The 21,511-nt window shown below is 40.1% G+C and overlaps 2 protein-coding genes across 3 annotated transcripts; one reads left to right on the top strand and one right to left on the bottom strand.

The window, feature by feature from the left end:
• The first annotated feature begins 783 nt into the window (after positions 1-783).
• Positions 784-3,949, top strand: LOC119898765 (guanine nucleotide-binding protein G(I)/G(S)/G(O) subunit gamma-13-like). 2 transcript variants are annotated; one of them, XM_038712978.1, is made up of 3 exons: positions 784-974; positions 3,313-3,417; positions 3,535-3,949. In XM_038712978.1, the coding sequence occupies exons 2-3, from the start codon at positions 3,320-3,322 to the stop codon at positions 3,638-3,640; spliced, it is 204 nt and encodes a 67-aa protein (XP_038568906.1). In that variant the 5' UTR covers positions 784-974; positions 3,313-3,319; the 3' UTR covers positions 3,641-3,949. The 2 variants fall into 2 exon arrangements, with proteins under 2 accessions (XP_038568906.1, XP_038568905.1); XM_038712977.1 differs by having other exon boundaries at positions 787-974; positions 3,310-3,417.
• Positions 3,938-19,954, bottom strand: LOC119898764 (chromosome transmission fidelity protein 18 homolog). Its single transcript, XM_038712975.1, is given in 23 exon segments — positions 3,938-4,167; positions 5,889-5,958; positions 10,011-10,106; positions 10,242-10,386; positions 11,974-12,007; positions 12,010-12,103; positions 13,287-13,436; positions 13,665-13,889; positions 14,064-14,178; positions 14,437-14,567; positions 14,655-14,753; positions 14,912-15,005; positions 15,130-15,266; positions 15,383-15,506; positions 15,613-15,710; positions 15,797-16,021; positions 16,140-16,281; positions 16,378-16,430; positions 16,899-16,991; positions 17,161-17,350; positions 18,242-18,392; positions 18,475-18,552; positions 19,746-19,954. Coding segments are annotated over 23 exon segments (2,754 nt in total). The 5' UTR covers positions 19,834-19,954; the 3' UTR covers positions 3,938-4,045.
• Positions 19,955-21,511: the final 1,557 nt, after the last annotated feature.

The following is a 21,511-nucleotide window of genomic DNA, read 5'->3' as shown; positions in this document are numbered from 1 at the left end:
CCACATCAGAAGACATTCCCCTTCCTTTTTAGATGTGAAATTAAGTGTAAGTTTAAGCTGAAAAGATGTGCTTACATACTATTCATATGTAACTGAAGAATTGTTTCTCAAATGGTCATAATTGAAATTGGAGGTTCATAGGACAACTTAAAGGTTTTGTTTTTGGGTTTTTTTATTTGGCCCTATTATAAAACACTAGCCAGTTTGCCAGGAAAAGTGAGTTCCAGTCCTGTATTTTGACACACTTGCTGACTTTTGAAACGGGGTTGAAACCCTGACCCACAGAATAACCAAAACAATAGGAAGAAGGAAGAAGCAGGCACCATGTGTAGTTTATACTGCTCAGTGCTAAAGCGGATGCAATATAAATGTTGGATCCCATAAAGTTTGACTTAGTGGTCTGACGAAAAATAAGTCATCTAGAAACCAAAACCATATAAACTGGAGTATCATTGTGGACATGTTTGGTCTTCAACCTCACATTTCTTCGTTTTACTTGGGGATCTCTGGAGAATCTAAACACACAAACCGACATTGGCTCTGGTCATGTGACCAGAAATTAAAATTAATTCCCGGGCTGTTTTCCCTTCGGAGCCCGTCCTCATTTGCGTGTTTCCTGCCTCTGCTCAGCCTCGGCGCGTGTCCGGATTTCCATACAGGTGCGTCCTCAGCTCCAGCCCTCGTTTGACTGTCAAACCAGGCGGCGCGGCTCCTTTCTCCGCCCTGCGCATCCCGCATCCAGTCGCTACCAGAGAGGAGCGCAGGGGAGTGCCCTGCGCAGCGGACTGCCGACACACACACGCAGCCTCCTCCCTCCTCCTCTTCCTCCTCCTCCTGCACTGAAGCCGGACTCCTCTGCCAGGGAAACTCCGCCGACTCTCAGCTGTTATTGTCGCTGTCAAAGCCCCGTTTGCATTCTCCACCAGCCGGCTGCACACAAAATCGACCAGCGGTCCTCTCCGGTAGGCCTGACGGTAAGAGCGGTTGTTTGTGCGGGGGGTGGGTTTAATGCGTTTCCATCCACATCTAATCACGATACATCTGCGTTTGAACTGCTGTTTGGATGTTTTAGGTACACAATGACCAGCTATACTCGGCATTATCCTCCTACACACTGATGTTTATGTCAAATGCGATTTAATTTACTGTAAATGTGTCATCAGTAGCCTGAAATGTCCCTGATTGCTGAGTGATAGAGACTGATGTCACTGTAACGCATTTAGATGACCATATAATTAAATGATGAAGGCATTTTCACGGAACAGCTGGCTCCAGCAGGATGGATGCTGGTGGAGGAAACAGGCACCGTGCAGGCGACTTACTTAGATCCATTAAAACGATGAAGAGGATGAGGGGGGAGGAGGTGGTGGGGGGGGAGGAGGTGGTGGGGGGAGGAGGAGGGAGGCAGTTCCCAATAGGGAGGACTAAACTGATCCATGGTCGGCCTGAACTCTCATCTGGGCCCTCACTCGCTTCCTGCTGTGGCAGGGTGGGGCAGAATTTAAAAGAAATAGAAATAAAAGCCAGCAAATGCAGCCGGCGCACTGAAGTGACCGAAGTTACTGAAGGAGCCAGCGATGTAAAAACAAACTGGATTTCCTCGAGTAGCTACTGTACTTCAGTAGAGTACAAATACCTTTGACATGGTGCAACTTGATACTACAATACATTTATGACAGTAACTAGTCACTCTGCAAAAATACAGTCAGTATCCACTCGGCTGCCAGTTTATTAGGTACACCCAGCAAAAACTAAAGCAGTGTAATACTACAGTCCTGCAATAAATCCTCCCTTCATGAAGGTTCAGTTTTTGTTGAAGCTGGTTTAGAGAGAAGTTGATTCAACACTATGATCATTTTCGAGAATGTAGTGCTGTTCAGCTGTTTTGCATTTTACAGAGAGGTGAGTGTGTTGTTTAGCTTGCCCTCATTGATAGGAGGGCAAAATGATAGAAACACCTGTCTGTATAATGCAATTTAAACTGCATGAAGGTAGGATTTATTGCAGGAATGTTGTATTAGACTACATTAGTTTTAGCTAACCTAATAAACTAGCAACCGAGTGTATATTATGCATATATAAATACTTTACATATGGCACATATTATATGCTCCTGTAATAGGCTTCAGTGCTATAGATAAAACTAACAAAAGCATAAAAAAGCGGTTTGACTTAACTTCCAAGGGGACCAACGACAACCTTTGACATACCGTATAATACGCTAATACTCTTCTCAATGAGTATTTTTACTTTTGATGCTTCAATACATTGCTGCTTAACACTTGTGTCCTATTACTTTACTAAATTTCACACCGTTACATGGGCTGACATGTTCCTTCATTGCGATGATCATGGGTTGTTTATTTTGAGTCAATCACACATACACCAACCTGCTGTCGTTAAATAATGGAGCACCAATAACAGAACATCCACATGTGAAAATAGTCCCCAAATAAATTGACATATGTATTAATTTTTGAATATAGTTTGCCAAAAGCTACTGGGCTCAGCTATGGAAGAAAAAATAAGAGAATGTCCTTCACTAGTGGAAGCACTGATGCTTTACATGAGTGGTTAAGATTGCTTTTTTGTGAACTACTCACAGCAAGTTAGATGTGGTCTCAATTAATGGGTCAACATATCATGTTGACAGTAACTATTATTATATTTATACATTTATGTCCTAATAAGGTCTCCAAGGAGGCAACCATCTGGTCTATAAGGTTTTCTCAGATATTGTCAAATCTATCAAAGAGAGCAGCTGTTCCCACCAAGGGGTCACAAATATGACCTAACAAGAGAGGAAAACAAAAAAATATTTCCGCTTCACACGGTCATTGAAACAAGCATTTTTCAGACTAACTTTTCATCTGCTTATTCTTATTTTACATCTTAAACTTATTCAAATAAAGTGAAGAGAAATCAGCGTGAAGTGGTCACATCCAGTAGACATTTGCAGATACAAGAAGAAAATACAGTTTTGTTTTAAAGAGTCACAAGCCAAAAAGGTTTGGAACCACTGAAGTATATTGACATCCTGATTGTGCAATAAAAACTGCAGTTTATTCTGCTCTATTTTCGTCTTTCCAAAAGTGAAACTTAAGTCACGTATCTACTCAAGAGAAAGCAAAATTTCTGTCGAATGCACTAATTAAAAGATGTTACTGCTGCTGAACTCGACCGCAGAACTCAGTGTCACTTTTCACAACAAAACGTCTGATTTTTATTTCCACCAAGTTTTGATGTGACGCTGTGTGCCCGAACTCTTAAATCAGCTCGAGCTTCAATCTGTTCTGTGTGTCCGAACAGCAGAAGCATCATGGAGGAGTTAGACGTCCCACAGATGAGGAGAGAAGTGGAAAGCCTTCAGTATCAGCTGGCAATCAACAGAGAGAAATCCTCCATCACTGTCACCGAGTGTGTATTGTCCACACGCACGCACACACACACACTCTCTCTCTCTCTCTCTCTCTCTCTAAGTATCGCATATCAGATTCATGCTGACGGTGTGTGTATTGTTATTTTTTTTGGCAGGCTGGTGAAGTGGATCGAGGGTTGTGTTTGTGAAGATCCATTTCTGAACCCTGAGCTGATGAGAGCCAACCCCTGGGTAGAGAAGGGCAAGTGTGTGATCCTCTAATGGTCACACACACATACACACACACACACACTGTCACAAATGCATAAAAACGACATAATCATGCACTCCCATACTCCTTCATGCTGAACTAACTCTCTCTCTCACACACACTATTGCTGTTACCATGTTTATTTATTGGGAGACTCCTGAATGCTTTTTAATTTATGTGAAGACTACTGTGTGAGTGTACAGCACTGAGTAGCTTTCTAGAGTTTGTTTTGATGGGACTGCTGGGAAATGTTCAACAACAACATGTTTTTATTGGCTCTTTACACTGTCAATCAAAATAAAAGACTGTTTTGAATTTAACAGCTGGATTTTTGGATTTATTCAGACGGATTTAACACAGGACAAAGAAATACAGATGTTACTGAAGCAGTTATATGTGTGTGTGTGTTTCGGGGGTTACAGTAGTTCTCTGATGTAGACATTTCGTCTGACAGCGTTGGACATGCCCTCGTTGAAGCGGAACCACACATCACTGTTGCCCACTGCCGTTCCCATAGACAGAACTGGACATTTCTCACCTACGCACAGAGGAAAAGGGCATTTTTAGGTTAAAAAAAAAAAGAATAAAAAACACTACTGGGATGATTGAAAGAAGAAAGAGGACCCGCTGGTTCTCAGGACAATTGCTCAAAACATTAGTCACTTAATCTAATAGTAAATTGAAAGCAAAATGATTGAAAACAAGTTAAATGCCTGTGACTAATCTAGGGCTGCAACTAACTATTACTTCGGCATTAACATAAAATCACAATTTTCCAAAGCCCAATGTCATGTCTTCAAATTGCTTGTTTTATCTGAATCCAAAAAAATATTTAGTTTATTATCACAGAAGAGTATTAGACTATTATAGAAGCTGGAACCAGTGAGTTTCTGGCATTTTTGCTTGAAGTGTGAAGAGATTATCAAAATTGTTACTGATTCATTTGATCAACTAATCGATATGGCTCTAGTGAATTACTCTCATGCGATTAGAAAGCCTGAACACCTTTGGGTTTGAAAGTTCACTCTCACATTGTGGCAGCGTCATGTTTCACAATAGGGTGTCACTTGAAAATTGCAGATCTATATTTCTATTTCTATGCAAGTATGGAGTGTTTGTCAGAATTAACAGGAAAGCAAATTATCTTATGGTGCAAATTTGGTGAAGTAATCAACCAAGTAATCAGGACACAGGATGTAGAGCTGTGCCTGTTTTAGTCCGCAGAACCCTGTCACCGTTCCTGCTTTGACCTAAAAACAGCCACAGTTCTGCGTTCCCACCCTGATTACCATGTTGATCAATTCTGGGAATGCAGTGCTTTCAGAAAGCTTTAATGGGTCCACCTATAATTGCCACGACCACTGAGCACTGACTTGGAGCCTGTTACCAATTGAATAAAAATGTACCTGTGTTTGAATAGCAATCGCATTTATCGCCTACCTAAACTTTAGAGAATTAAAACAAGAGGTCTTTCACAGAATATTTGTAAAACCTCTTTTTCCTCCACGCTGATAGGAGCAAGTTGCTGTGGTTTTTACACTTAATGTATATGAGAAATACTGAAAATATAAACAAAAGCAATTACTAAAAATGATATGAAGTCACAGAGGAACTGCAATATGCCTTTCCAAAGCTGTATGCAAAGTGGAAAACACTATTTTGAAAGTATTTTATCTCAGGTGGCCATTTTGGAGGGGACATAACAAACAAGCTTTTCACTTCTCTTCAAGACCTCTATTGTTTATGCAAATTTGCTATTTTGGGTGTGGAACTGCGACGCATTTGAACACAGCAGTCATCTTTGTTTTCAATGACACCAAGACACTGGGAGGCCGAGCCCCAGTAACTTCTCTCCAAACGTTTATTATGTTTTTGAAGCTAGAGTGACTATAGGACTTTTAAAGAAATGTAGCAAACCAAGTTATGTAGGCAGTATTATACATTTTATTTACATAAATAAAACATGAAGGCTATTTATTGTCAAATATAAAAGGAGTAGAGCTGTATATCAGGCATTTCAAGTATTTTATGCTGGTAACAGAAATATGACATTATAGCATTTATAGTGGGAAAATGCAGGTGGCAGTGCTCCTGCCTACAGTCTGCCGCAGGGGCTCTAAATTAGTAACGTTACATAACACAGTCAGTAATCACCTCTGGTGTGTTCGGACCTGATGTGCCTTAAGGCATTTTTCCCTAAAGAGCCTGTGTTCTCAAGAGGTTCAGAAAAAAAGAAGCTGCACCAAAGTCACACAGTACCTGTGTCTGAGGACGACTGCGGCCTCTGAGGTTTGGGTGCAACAGCTCGACCAAAGAAATCCACCTCCGGCTGCAGAACACAAACACAGAGTGACAAGGAGGATGAAGTTAGTCAGGAACACTGTCCTCAACAAGCCTCACATGCATGCACACACTCACACCCTCTCATTAGCCTAATTTCCCAGTTTCACCATTAGGGACTGTAACCCAGTGGCTTCTAATTATCCTCATTTCTGCCCTCTAGAGGTTCACTCTCTCTGTCACTATGGCTGCGTTTCATTAGTCGCTCAGCATGCCCCGGTTGACTTCCCCTCGGCACTTGCCCTCGGGGGAATCCAAGCCGCCACGACAAGTGTGTTCCATTTGTCAGAAAAAAACTTGTGAACTCAGTGAGAGTGACCCCCGGAGGGCCGAGGGAGCACGTCAACAACGATGGTCACTCCAGAGGCGTATATATCACCCACAATGCATTGCAGTCATAAATTTGTTGCTAGAAAATACATCCATGGTTAGGGGGCAGTAATGTACATAAATTTGTTGCCTAGTTAGTTCTTAAAATTTAATTCATAGCTTGATATGTTGTAAATGTCATGCAACTAACTGCAGTTAATAGTTACATAAGATTGTTGTTCTGTTACTTCTTTATTCCCAAAGATATCCATAAACGCGTGGGGAAACTGTTGTTTTGCAAGATATCATAAACCTGTAGCAATTACAGTTATGATAATCATGATACAGATCACAAATAGAAATGTCTAAATCAGAAACTGTTACAGACGTATTGCATTTATGCGTAGAAGACGCCTTCGCCTCATTGAAAAGAATCTGTATTTCTGATGATTAGTAAAAAGTAGTACAGTGCTATGCCAACAACTGGCAATGGATCCTTAATAGTTTAGTGCTGAAAGTGTACAAGGCCAGATGAGATTTAAAGGTTAGGTTTGTGGCCTCCGTGCAAAGTATGTTGTTGTATAATACTAAGGGCTGAGGAGAAGTGAATGAGTAATTGTAGTGAAACTACTAATGAAACACAGCCTATTAATGAATTAGTATATCTCTTCAGTTCATCCACAGAGGCTGTGATATTCTGTGCAAACCCGGTGCAAAAAGATGCTGACTACTCCTCTCTGGCTCCACCTACAGGCATCACGTAACACTTTCAACTGTGAGAAGCTCAAATACTGGTAGAAAGTGTGTGCTTCATCTTCAACCACCTAGGTACTCAAATAAGCAAAGAACCCCCACAAATCCATGACAACTATTTAATGAAAACTAGCTGTGTAAATGGCCAGTCTCTGAAAAGTCATCTTGCAGTGTTTTCTACGTACAGTTTATCAAGACATTGAGCACACCTCCCCTGCAGGTTTGAGCATGTAAGCTACACAATGTCACATTGTTTTCATTGTTTCCCCCCATGTCCATTAATATCTGTGGTGGTGTAATTTTTATCTGAAAATGTTTATGTGTATGTTTATACATGTTCTATCTGTCTTGTAAGATTAATGTAAAATATGTGACCTACATGAACTAACATCAATATTAAGTGAAATAACGCAGGCATCTGAAAAAAGGGTGTGTGGATTTGCAGAAAAATATTGACCTCAAAATCACCAATCAATAAAAAAAACAAGTGCCCTGAAGAGTTAAAGACATTTTTTATGTTTTATTCAAAATTAAAATTAGTTAATTTTTATCTTGAACTATGTTGAGGATTAAAATGTATCTTTGAGCTCCATCTACACTGATAAATCTTGCTCTGTATCTCACCAGCTATAATGGTTTAAAAACAGTATCACAAATGAGAGTGTCCTCCAGCCCACTTGATGTAATACCTACAAAGTTTTAAGTGAAAGTAATGGATTCTGTTGGCCCCCATTTGATCTCTGTTTTTAACAGCTCCCTATCTACTGGTTGTGTCCCTGATTATTTTAAAACGGCTTGCGTGAACCCACTTTTTAAGAAACCTGGTTTAGATCCCTCCCTCCATCAAAATGTTAGACCAATTTCAAAACTGCCTTTTATTGCAAAGATTCTAGAAAGAATTGTGTCCAAACAGCTGCTCACTGTACTGGAAAATAACAAAATATTTGAACAGTTTCAGTCTGGTTTCACAAAGTATCACAGCACTGAGACTGCCCTGCTTAAAGTCACCAATGACTTTTTAATGTCTGCCGATGAAGACATGTGCTCAGTCCTTGTACTCCTGGACCTTAGCGCTGCTTTTGACACCATTGATCACAACATCATGTTAGACAGACTGAGGCACTGGGTGGGGATCTCTGGTACTGCTCTAGAATGGTTTTCATCCGACCTGTCAAATAGGAAGTTTTGCGTGTCTGTAAACATCTTTGTCTCTTCGTTCTGTCCAGTTAAATATGGTGTGCCTCAGGGGTCGGTCTTAGGACCCATTTTGTTTTCCTTGTATCTGCTTCCCCTTGGACATATTATCCATAAACATAGCATTTCTTTTCATATTTATGCTGATGACACACAAATACTTGCCCGTCAGATCCACAGACCCTGGAATGCTGAGTTCACTTAACAACTGCCTTTGTGAAGTTAAAAAATGGATGTCAAATAATTTCCTCCAGCTGAACTCAGACAAAACAGAAATCCTGGTCATAGGGTCCCAGCAGATGGCAAAACAAATACTGCCATCTGCTGGTTCCCTAGAAAATCACATTAAGCCTTTTACAAAGAACCTTGGTGTCTGGTTTGATAGTAATTTAAATTTCGAGCAGCACACCACAAAGCTTGTTCAATCATGTTTTTATCAACTTAGAAATATTACAAAAATTCGATCTATGTTAACTTTTAAGGACACCGAGACCATTTTACACGCCTTCATCTCATCACGCCTGGATTATTGCAACAGCCTTTTCACTTGTTTAACCCAAAATCTACTGATCGACTCCAAACTGTCCAGAACTCAGCTGCCAGGCTTTTAACCAGAACAAAGAAATATAACCACATCACCCCTGTGTTAGCTTCATTACACTGGCTCCCAGTATGTTTTAGAATTGACGACGAGGAGACGGTAATTCACGTACCTTGAGATCCTCGGGCAGAGGTCTGTTGTCTGTTCCAGAGTCTCGACTGAAAACTAAAGGGGACAGCGCGTTCGCTGTCAGGGCCCCCGAGGCTCTGGAACAGCCTGCCCGAGGAAATCAGGTCGGCTGAGTCAGTGAACTCTTTTAAGTCCCTTCTTAAAACATACTTTTATAGGAGAGCCTTTCACGATCTTTTATTTTATTCTATTTTACTTATTTTATATTTATCTGTGTAACGTGTATTTTGGTCTTTTCAATGTTTTCTTGCTTTTATTGTTGTCTTTTGGGTATTATTGTCTTTGCACTTGTTGAAGCACTTTGTAACATGTTTTTGAAAAGTGCTCTACAAATAAAGATGATTATTATTATTATTATTATTACTACTATATTTAACAGGGTTTTTAGTGTGGGGATTTCAATTTATATTTTTTATTTCTTACAATTTGATGTTTGAAAACATAAGATGTAGTTCAATGTAAATTATTGTTTAAGTGGTGAAACATTATTAAAAATGTACAACACAAAAAAATGGAAACCCCTGGGCTACATCATTTTGCACAGTGAAGTAATTATAAGAAAAACACATGTTTTGACTGGAGAGTGACTTGAACAACTGCATTCAGTCCAAGTTGTCAAAATAGAATGTAAATTGATAAAATTAAGGTTAAACATAGATTCATTCATTTAATTCTACTTCATGACTATACATCATGTCATGATAAAAGTGTCACAACAGTGGATGGACCGGGCTGCGGCCCAGTCATAGAGAATTGCACCCTAATGGAGGCTTTATATCAAAATGGTTGGTAGAAAACTCTATTCAGTCACACTATGATAGATTCACTTCCCCATGTGTGGATGAAAAGCTTGTCCCAGCCAGGAAAACCACCACATTAGTTTTTTGTTAGGGTCAAGGTTGTGATTAGGTATGTACTGACTGTAGTTAAAGTTAGGGATGCATCTCCAAGGATTCAAAGTATATCAATGTAATGTCTTCTTGTGTGTGTGTGTGTGTGTGTGTGTGTGTGTGTGTGTGTGTGTGTGTGTGTGTGTGTGTGTGTGTGTGTCTCACCCTGATCTCCACTGTGGTCAGTTTGACAATGTTTTCCAGCCTCTGCTGATGGTTCCTGGTTGGTTTAGGACCAGCACTCTTTTTTTCTTCCTCTTTCTGCATCACACGGACACAGCGGATTATAAACACATTAGATAATTAACACACACATGGTCATGTGATTATTTACAGGCTCTACTGTACAGAACAAACCCACACTCTGTTGGGTACAACGTGTATCTGAAGTCTCACCGCTGCAGGATTTCGTTGGAGCATCAGTTGCTCGGCTCTCCTCATCTTCTCTAGCTCCATCTCTCTGCTGATGGTTTGTTTGGCCTGATACGTCAGCTGACGTCGTGGAGGCAGGCTCGGAAACCTCACTACCTCCTCAACACGCCTGCAAAAACACATGCAAAGTAAATAGCTCTACATAAACATGAACAGAATTTACACTAACGCATGCTTTAACAGCATTTAGCTGACACAGAGGTGAACCATGTCAGATGACAAACAAAATAACAAAAAGCTTCCACTTTTGGTGCCATGTTTTCCAGACTAAAACCCTGAATCTGTCATTTTCTAAAACCTTAATCCTCTTACTGGTGATCTCCATCTTTCTCCCACTCCCACACACACACACACACACACACACACACACACACACACAGCACATGCCCTGTAAACTCTCACTTGATGCCTGATGGACCTAAATATAACTAAAGATAATACCAGTCTATGTGACTGTGAGCTATTTATTGCAAGTCATCTCTATAAAATATCAGCCGTGTTATCATCAGAACTTGACAAAATCGAATAAAAGAGCTTGGAACTCAAATTGGATTATTCACTATGCAGCTAATATTAAGTAGTTTAACCTCTAGCTAACACTTTTACAGTAACTGTTTACTTATCAGAGGTGTACAGATAATCACATCATCTAGGATATCTGTATCAATCTTTTACTACAAATTAGGTATAATTTACAATACATGTACATTTATTTACCTTTAAGTTACTTACATTTTGCTCTCTCTTAGTGTAAAAACAAATATAACTGCAAATATAGGCGTGACTGCATTCCCGTCTAGTGAGGGCACTGAGAAAGTTCCACATTAAAGCAAATAATGATTAAAGGTGTTAAATGTCTTTTGGCTCAAAAAACAGACAGATTTTATATGAATAAGATTATCTGTATGTCTCTCCCTACTCAATGCCTCCAAAACCAGGCAGTGTTAATAATTCTGCCACAGTCTGACCAATCAACAACAGTGTCCCAAAAAAAAAAAAGGTGTCCAATCAAATGATTCTGACTGGGCGTATCCGCTGTCTGTGATGTTAAATGTTTATATCCACAATTGTGTTCTACGTCTTTCTCCATGAGGTATCAGAGTGTGGTGTTGTGGTGAGCTTGAGAAGGCAGGTACAGGAAGGCGTAGATCAGAAGAAGCAGCAGTAGAGCTAAGACTAGAGGCAGGCCCCAGTCGTTGGTGACCAGCACCGTCTCACAGCGAGCCTGCAGGAAGGAGCCATGCTCCTCACCCTCGGCCGGCATGACTGAGATGCACAGCTAGTTATTCCATTCAACATAAACCAGAGTGTCTGCTGTCCTCACATGAAGGTCCAAGATGAACGACGATCTCCCACATTAAAGCGTGAAGTGTTTGAACCAAAATGTGCTCAGTTCAGCTCCTTTCAGTTTAGTCTTTTAATTTAAACATACCTCAATATATCAGATTGTCTCTTGCTTTCTTTAAACTTCTTTCCTCCTAATTTCACTGCTCTAACAATTCAACCCTCATTCACCCATCCATTCATCTCTCCGTCCATCCACCTGCAGCCTGCTACTCTGCTCCCACACTACTACCATCACCCACAAGCACACACCAGGTGTTGAGGAGCTTATTCACTAAGCCTCCATGCAGAGAACCACAGTGTGGACAAGAACAGTGACCTTCAACACCTCAGTGTGTGTGTGTGTACTCACGGCTCCAGCATGTACGTGTACTGTCCCTCGGGGTGCGGTCCTGCCTGTATGAGAGGTTGTATGCCAGCATGGTATCAATCAGCTCTCGCATCTGCTCTTTCTCTCTGCTGCTGAACAGCTGCGGATTTACCTGCAAGAAACACACAGGATTTGAGATTAGACTGGCATTATACATAATATTTGTTTCTTATAAAACCCGACCCATACCAATATCTAAAATTCATCACAACTCACACACCATGCTTCATACACCCAACCTTATCAGCTATCCCGCTGTCCTGAGTTTGATGCACCAACACATGCATAAAGGATTCACTAAAAGAAAAACACCTAATGCATATTTAGAGTGAAAAATCAAACCTTAAACTGTCCAAAACTACTAAAATTAGACTCTTAATCCTGTGTGCACATAATTTGTTAAGAGAAATTGTGAGTAAAATCATAGTTTTGTTTATTTTTAATCAACGTTCCATGGTGTTTGTTTTAGGACAACATTTAGTGGTTAGTTTACTCTCATCACAAAAAAAACAAAACAAAACAATTTCACAAGAAGACTGACAATTACTACCACAACTAGTTTTTAGCAGAGACACATTTGTTATTATTTGCTGAGGTTGAGATGTACCCCGCTGCGACTTCTGTCACCATACCAGTACAATTAGTGGAATTTATTTTAAATACAAACATTAGAAAATTACATTTGTAGCAACGCATCTCTCTACATTTGGCAAAATACAATCAAGTGTTGCAATAAAAGGGGTACACCTGCACACTTACTCCAGGCACAAAAGTTTAATAATGATAGCATTATTACTTGCCCTGACCTGACAAAAATCTGAGTAGGATGGGTTTTTTTTCATTGACACTATTTTCTGATAGCCTAGCACCGGCGTGATGTGCCTATAATTACTCTTCTTCACCTAAAATTCACTCCCTGGCCACTTTCTTAGGTACACAAGTTAATGCAATCGAATACAATTTGTTCTGCCACAAAGATTACTATATTAAAATGTATTTCTAATATTCTTCCTCCCTCTCAATATAATGCAGTCCAGTTCAACAACTTCAATAATAAACATATAGTTAAATTAATATTTCTCTGTAACTGAAGCAACCAGGGTATTACTAAATGCTTAAATGCACTGCCACAGAAATAACTCATTGAAGTAATCACTGCAATCATATAAATCCATCTGTATTTTCTGGCAGGTCCACACATGATATATAGATGCATTGCTGCAATACCCGGGGGCCCAGTTCCAACATTTACAAACAGACACATTCACAGATAAACTGTATGTGCTTTTACATACAGGCCGCAGTCTGGGACAGATGATGTCGAGGAGCAGTGTGAGAATATCAAGGGTCAGGCTGAGCTGGCTGATCCTCGTTCTGATGCACGCTGGAATGTCAGCCAACATGGTGGACAAGGCGTTCTTGCTACTGAGGAGCCGTGAAGAGGCCTGGAGGGGACACAAAAATGACTCAGGAGTGATATCTCAGTTGTTATCATCCAGATTTCCCTGCCTAAAACATCTCTGTATGTGTTTGGTCTTTGATTCTTGTTTTTATGTTTGTTTGTTTTTCTATTCGTTGCTTATTTTATTTGTCTTCATCCAATTTAATGTGCTCTTCAGTTTTGTATGTTTTCATCACATTGCTTCTCAATTGTGCATGTAGTTGATTGGTACCTCGTGTTGGCTGTGGGGGTAGCTGAGGCGGGGCACGTGCGTGTGGGCAAACAGGAAATGGAATGAGACGGACAAGAAGGGCAGGTATCTCATGAGAGAGAAGTTCTGCCCGTGCAGAATCTCTTGGTTCAGCCTATCGGAGAACGACAGCCACTCCAGAGCCTCACATACACTCTGCAGGTTGGGGTCCCTCACACGCATGGACAGATAATTATCATACAGACCCTGAGAAAAAAAGTGATAATATCACACCTAAGATATTATAATGTAGTGTTTTACTATCCATGAATATACAGTAAAGCTTAAATGTTGTTTCAGAATATTCTTTTTGATGCGAGTAAATCATGGGGCATGTTTCATATATCTATAAGTAATATATGAGGAAGGAGTGTTGATTACCTGAGAAACCTTTTCATACTCTCCAGTAGATAAAGCCAAGTGTAGAATGTGCTGAAACCTCTGAGCTCCACCTCCTGACCCTGGTGCCTCCTCAAACCCCTCACCAATACGTTTCCTGAAAGAACAAGGACAAAACAGAGGCAGAGAGAGGTAACAAATACAGTAAGACCATATCAACCTTTGATTCAAAAGGTGAGACAAGTTGAAATTTGCAAAAAAAACTGGAGTGTCTTTTTATTTACTCTCTTTTCTGTGACGACGTTGCCCTGTTCTCATTACTGCTCACAGATCAAAGTACAAAATGAAAGTCTGTCACAGACAAGAGAAAGGACAGACTTATGACTACTATAAATATACCTATAATATACCTTACCTTTTTGTTCGGTGCAACTGGAAGATCTCCTGCCACAGATGGAACAAGCCTTTGTTCTGGTCCTTCTGCCCCACAGAGATACACTGGATGGTTCTGGAGTCCACCTGCTTGTGGCCGCGACCGTGGAGGAACTGTAGAGACAAGAATGCATGCTGTGATGTTATAATACTGTCTACTACTGAACAGCTCGTGCTGTCCTTCACAGTACTGCCACTCACCTGTAGTGTGTTGATGCAAGACCTGATGTCATTATCAGTCTTCTCACACAGTGACATCAGAGTGCCTGTGTCTGCCTTCATCCCCTGCCGGAGTGAGATCTGCACACAAAAACTCAATGTAAACCTACATTTTTAGTGTGTTCGAAAATGCTTGTGTACTCCTATGTGTTACTGTAAGTGTGTGTGTGTGTGTGTGTGTGTGTGTGTGTGTGTGTGTGTGTGTGTGTGTGTGTGTGTGTGTGTGTGTGTGAGCTGACCTCTGACAGTCTCTGTGCGAGGCGGGAAGGCTGCGTTTGGGGGAAAGTCAGGAGGAAGGCCTGCTGCCTGAGAGGTCTGAGAGCTGGAACATAACTAGAATGAAAAAGAGGTGATCAGAAAATGGCTGCAAAGAAAACTTAAAATCAACACAGACAGCTTCCAAATTTACAAAAATGTACAATTTGATGCTATTGTTCAACACCACAGTCTCTCTTACAGGTCGTTACAGATGCAAATGATTGGTCGAAGCAGGATGGACTCCTTCTTCTTTTTCTTCTTTGCAGTCTCTGTGCCAGCCTCCCCGCCGTGTCCGTCTTTCCTGTTCAGAGTTGCTAACAGAATGTTGATTGCAGCCTGTCGAACACCACAGATGAAGGAAAAGAAAGACATTTATAACCAGGGTTGAAGGAGTGCATTAACACTGAAATCAATTATTTTGCTGTTAATGACTTTAAGTGTCCAGAACATACAGCAGGTGCTCCATCAATCTCATCAATAATGAGGCAGTTCGGCCTCTCATTGGCTCCTAAAACGGACTTCATCTGAGTTGCTGTGTCGATGCGTTTCTGGAACACCTCTGCACTGCGATCATCACTGCAAAAACATCAACAGTACCACTGAGGTCACCACAGGAGGATTACTGCAAACCTAATTCTTAAGATTTACTACTATCATTATGTCATTATTAGGTTTGTCTAACCTGGCATTTATTTCCACCACATTATACCCAGCATGCTTTGCTATGATGTGGGCCAGGGTGGTCTTCCCCAAACCTGGAGGACCAGACAACAATGCCACCTAAAGAAAGATCAAAATAAATCATGTTTTGAATAACAACTAAGGCTCATTAAGGTGAAATTGTATTGACATGCAGGTGTGGTTACCTTGAATTTGGGTCGTTTGTACTGGTCCAGTTCAGCATCCAGTAGCTCCTCAGTCATCTCAATCTTGCTCTTGAAGCGATTTGGATTCTGATTTGCTTGATTGGGTTTGAATGAGTTCAGGGTGGGAGCCTGTCTTTCAGACCTGGCAGGGCGGGCCTTCCTCTCTCTTCCGAACACAACGGTGTCCCAAAGTTTCAACCACTTGAGCAGACAGCGGTTGGTGAACTACAATGAAACAGTCCCACACAACTGGCATCAGTGTAGGATACTTGGACTTATCATTCACTTAGCATGTATGTAGACATGTGCGATAAGTTATACAGAAACACTAAACATTACTTACATCATCACTGAGAAGCTCTGTGTAGTGTCGGGGAGAGAATCTGTCCACCCAGAGTCGAGAGTTTCGGCCCTCTGTGTCTTCAGGATCGTCCTTCTCTTCATCGTCTCTGCTTTCAGGCTGAACAAACACCTCGTTCACGCTTCTGAAATGTGACATTAAAAAAAACAAAAAACAATGGAATCAGATTTTTGATGCATCAGTGTGTACATGTGTGAGAGACAGACGGGTTGTGAGTTACCTGGCCAGCACCTCTGTAAGTTGCAGAGATTCTTCCACAACCTGCTGGTGACGCTGCATGATTTCAAAGAAAGAAGACATTTGAACTTTGCAATCTCGACAATCTCATGCTGTTGTGCAATTAATTTATATAATAATAAATAAATCCTAAAAGTACAATAAAGTGAATCACTGTGTGTGTGTGTGTGTGTGTGTGTGTGTGTGTGTGTGTGTGTGTCAAATGAATTAGTGTATTAATTGTTATTTAAAGCTACAGGCTTGTAACTTAAAATGATGTAAACATTCACTCATTACAACATGAGATTGCTCAATCAGACATAATATAACAATATCACAATGTTGTTTTGGCAGCAGATAAACTCAATTCTTTGGGTCGGTGTATTTGTCTAATCATAATCAAAATGTTTGGATTTAGGGAAACTGATTAAACCATTAGCACTTGTGATTACTGAGAATCAACAGTGTGGTTATGTGCATGCTACTTGGCGATTATACACAAACAACTGCAGCCTGGTCACTCACCTTCTCTGCCTCTTGTTCTCTCAACACACGTATTGGCACCGCCAGCAGCCCCAGTGCACCATGGGAGTTTGGTTCCATTCTGGAGTCCACTACCTGGAGAGACACACACACACACACACACAGATGAATGCAAATAAATACATCATATATAGGCCCAGCACACTGGAGGTATGTATGCTGACAGTAAATCAGGGTTAAGACCAGCCCAAAATGTTTGTTTAATATTGAACATCACAGATGATTAACTGCTGAGGAGTTTAACCTTTGTCCCTTCGTCTTCTTTTTGTCTGAGGTACACCCGACTCCCCGATGAGTCTGTCACACTGATGTAGTCTCCCTCTAAAGGAGGCCTCCTCAGCACATGCAGTGATGCTGGCGCCACTGTGGGAAGTCGCCTGGGCGTCTCTAGGATTTCAGCAAAGCCACTGATATCCAACACAGCTGGGGTAGACCTAAAACACACAAAACATGTTCAGAAATCTGCTGTACTGTGTATCAAAGGCTGGTTCAATTTTTAAAATATAAATAATGATAAATGTTCACCACGTGCTACAACAGGCCGATATTATGTCTTTATAGTTCTACTTTTTGTCTGAGCAACAATCAAATCCTCAGATCTGACATGTAAAGAGCAAATGTTTGGATTTTTTGTAACTGTCAATATAAATCTTGCATGCTGTATATAGACATGTATACATGCAGATACTGTACATAACCACTCTTCATGTAAATGAAGTATTCTATTTCATTACCCATTCATTATTTATTCCTTTGCACCATTTGTTTACAATTTACAGAAATGCTTGACTGTATATAGACATTGTATGTTGTTGCTCATTGTTGCTTTTTATTTGTACACACACACACACACACACACACCTATTTTTCATCTACTTGTATATACATAATAGTTAAATGTTTATTTTAAATAAACTTTGTTCAGCTTTGTTGTCCTTGTTTTTAGCTGTGTGTCGATTTCTAATTTCCTGTAATTGTTCTTGGAACTGTGTGTAATATGCTGACCAACTGATTTTCTGTCTATCAAATGATTAATTGACTGAATTGAATGAATGCAAAAGATACAAACTTTAAAAAGTGTTTTGAACAAAATGGCAGTTTAATGGTCTACACCAGTGATGTGTCACCAGCTACAGGTCAGGCGAGAGCTTTCGTGTCTCTATAAACATCACACTCCCATGTTTCATCCTTGTGATGTCCTGCAGAGCTAATGCACAAAATGTCTGCATTCTACTGATGTCTCGTTTTCCCTCATCACATTCCATAACATGGACCGTTTCCCCTGGCAGCTGACACTGTTTAACACTGGTCAATGCACCTCTTACCTAAAAGTGTGAGTGGGTTCATACTGCTCTGGGGAGGACGGCGGTGTGATGTCATCACCCTGTGCCGGGGCTTTGCTCTCTTGAGTTTGCTGTGAGTTGAAAAGTCGCTTGGCCACTCCTGCATCCTGCTTCTGCCGCTTCGCCTTTGGGGCTGCAAGGACAAAGTCGGATTTAAGGTACAAACTTACAGCAACAAACAAACACAACAGGGACAAAAACACTTGTGAACTCACTGATGGGCTGATCATCCAGCAGGTGCTCTATGTCAGCAACGCTGTCTCCTGGACCCTGCTTCTGATGTCCTGAGTCCTCTAAGCCATTCAAGCAAATGCACACACATATAATTAATGTTGAAGTGATACGTTGGTAACACAATCAATACAAAAATAACTGATAACATTTTTGATAATAAAGTAATCTTGTGTTTGGATTTTGTACAGCCAGAAAAAAATTTTATTAATCTAACTTCTGGCTCTGGGAAGTTGTGACAGGCAGGTTTCACAACTTTCTGACATTTGTTTGACTAAATGATTACTTGAGCTAAACAAATAAAGACAACACATCATAATAGGCTTGGAGATCACTTTTGAAGTCTACCTTAAACACTTCAATCCCTCTGTCCCACTAGCTCTGGGCAATAAAAAAATAATGATAATTGTCGCAATTTCATTTTCCAACAATATAACAAATGTTCAATAAATGTTTGATGAACAAATTAGCACTTTTTTTTTCTATCAAGATATTTATTTTGTTGAGGAAGAGGGACTAAAATAATAAAATAATAATTTTTGCTTGTTGTTATTGTGATATTTATTGTGATAATTATTGATATGGAATCATATGAAATATTTTATTGCAATAACATTTTTGGCCCCATCGCCAAGCCCTGTGGGACATATTGCCCAGCTCTGTGTTCCACACAAGGGCTGTGGGCAGCCACACATTATTAAAACCCACAGAACAGGTTCACTCAATAGGGATTAGATATAGTTTGAAAATTGTTAGATTGTTTTCATTGTGTGTGGGTGTGTGTGTATGTTGAGGTGAGTGAATGAGGGAATAAAGGTGTGTATTTTTTTTCTGTCAACATGAAACCAAATAAAAATTGTTCTCACACCAAGGAAGAGATAGAACTGACGGACAAAATAGCGTCAAACAGCGTGGATTAATTATATTTTTACAACCTTACAGCAAATTAGAGAGGAAATGATCAATGCAATCTGGATGTTAATGGGTTAATCTTACGCATGGACAATGATGCACTCGTGTGTTGCCTACCAAAGTGAGTGCTAAGTTAGATTTGTCCAAGAATTATTTTTAAAAGATTTAATATATGAGCTGACAGTTGCTTCAGTGTAATTACCTCCGATGCTCCAACGGAGCAAACAGAGACAGCTGGGGTCCGTGTGTGTTTTATGATGAAGATAGTAAGGTGAGTGGAGATTAATATAACAGTTTAAACTCAAGTTATAAAGTCTGTTAGCTAACGTTAGTGGTTCCTCACCCTCCATCTGAGCCAACACTTCCAGCTCGTCGGCGAACTGGTCCTCGAAGTCGTCCTGTATCTCGAAGAGTTCGTCATATTCGTCCATATCGGCTTGGACAGGTGCACAGTACAACCAGAGACCCGGTAAGTTGTTTAGTCTAAAGACAAACAAACTATTAATCCGTTTCTCAGAAATATTGTTCCCGTTGCTTTTTCAGCAGCCTCCCTTTTTCCCGGCAATTTTTTTGTTGTGAAGTATTACTTCCGGGTAAAGCGAGTCATCCGTTCTCTGATTGGTTATTAAAACTTTTCTCTGCTCCCGTCATGCTCCGTGGGGATGAACACTTTTCTTTAAATTTAAGAAATTTGGGGGGTTAAATGTCCATCATCTCCTGTAGACTATGGTTGTGACATGTGTAGCCTGCATTACTGGCATGAAAACGCAAAGACCACGTTGTTTTACTTTGACCGATCAGGATAAACAAGTTCTACCTGAGGGTGGCACTACATCTTTATATCTTCATAAGGTGTACAAACATCTTTATATCCTCACATGGTGTACAAATTAGGTAAAGTAAAAAGGTATCCTATGTAATAACATTTTAAAGTGTATTTTAAGTAGTCTCGTTTATCACACTTTTACAGGAAGCTTTATTTAACTTTTTATTTATAGCCTGAAATGTGTGAAGGTTTTATATTGTAATTTGTGTGTCTTTCTTGAATAGGCTTGGCTCTTAATTTGCATACTTATATTTATTACTTGGACAAATATTTTCCTTTGTATGATCCACTTTGAAATTGCCTGAATCAAATTTGCTTCACTTCCTTTAGAAGTTGGACCACTGACAATTAATGACTGACTCAATGGGCTTTAGTGTTCTTTTGAATGCTCCCTGCTGGGCAGGAAAAAAAGCTCTTGTGACCAAAAAAAATACCACTATGTGCTGTTTACTTGTTATGGAGGTGTTTATCCGTAGATGACTTTATCATCATACAGCCTGTTTCACTGCTGCTCAGATTAAAGACAAATAGGCAGCTAGGAAGTTCACAATGAAAATTCATAAACTGCTGTCCAGGATGGCATCAATGTATGTGCAACAAGGCACACTGATAATAACTGTTCGGGTAGAGAAAGCTTATTATTCCTTTCAATGTTTGGATATTTCCTCATCTGTGAATTACAAATATTGTTGTTGTTTTTGTTTTTCTAACACTTAAATCTCAGCACATATTTTCTCAGTATCACACAATCGCTCCAGATAATGCACAGGGAAACTATACAGAATAAGGTGCTTAAGATGTGAGTCTGTTTTGATCTGCAGCTTGTCTGAATTCTCGGCTGCAGACTGGTCTTCCTTGATTTCTGTTGCGGACTATCGAGCCCCATTTTCACACACTCAGACGCTCACGTGCACATGCCATGTGAAGCATGTTAAGGTGTGCATGCAGACACAAATACATGAACATATGCAGGAAGCTTGTCTTTGTCCCTCTATTATTAGAACACTTATGACATCTGTGGTGGAAAGTACCGCAAGTATTGTCTTAGTCCAAGTTTGAGGTAGCCTACCTGTATTTTACTTGAGTATTTCCATTTTATGCCACTTTATACTTTTACTACAGTTAAGAGAGACATGTTTTGCTTTTTACTCCACTACATGTATTTGTCAGCGATAGTAACTGGTTATTTGCATATTCAGATTAATAATAAAATATATAATCAACAAATAAATTATGATGTATTGTTAAAATACTTTAATAAAACTTTATCGATTGCTTGGTGA

This window comes from Micropterus salmoides, unplaced genomic scaffold (assembly GCF_014851395.1).
Source record: "Micropterus salmoides isolate LMB-PRFRI ecotype aquatic unplaced genomic scaffold, ASM1485139v1 Ms_hic_scaffold_12, whole genome shotgun sequence".
Lineage (NCBI taxonomy): Eukaryota > Metazoa > Chordata > Actinopteri > Centrarchiformes > Centrarchidae > Micropterus > Micropterus salmoides.
Note: the sequence above shows the minus strand (reverse complement) of the source record. Positions and strands in the feature narration are given on the sequence as shown.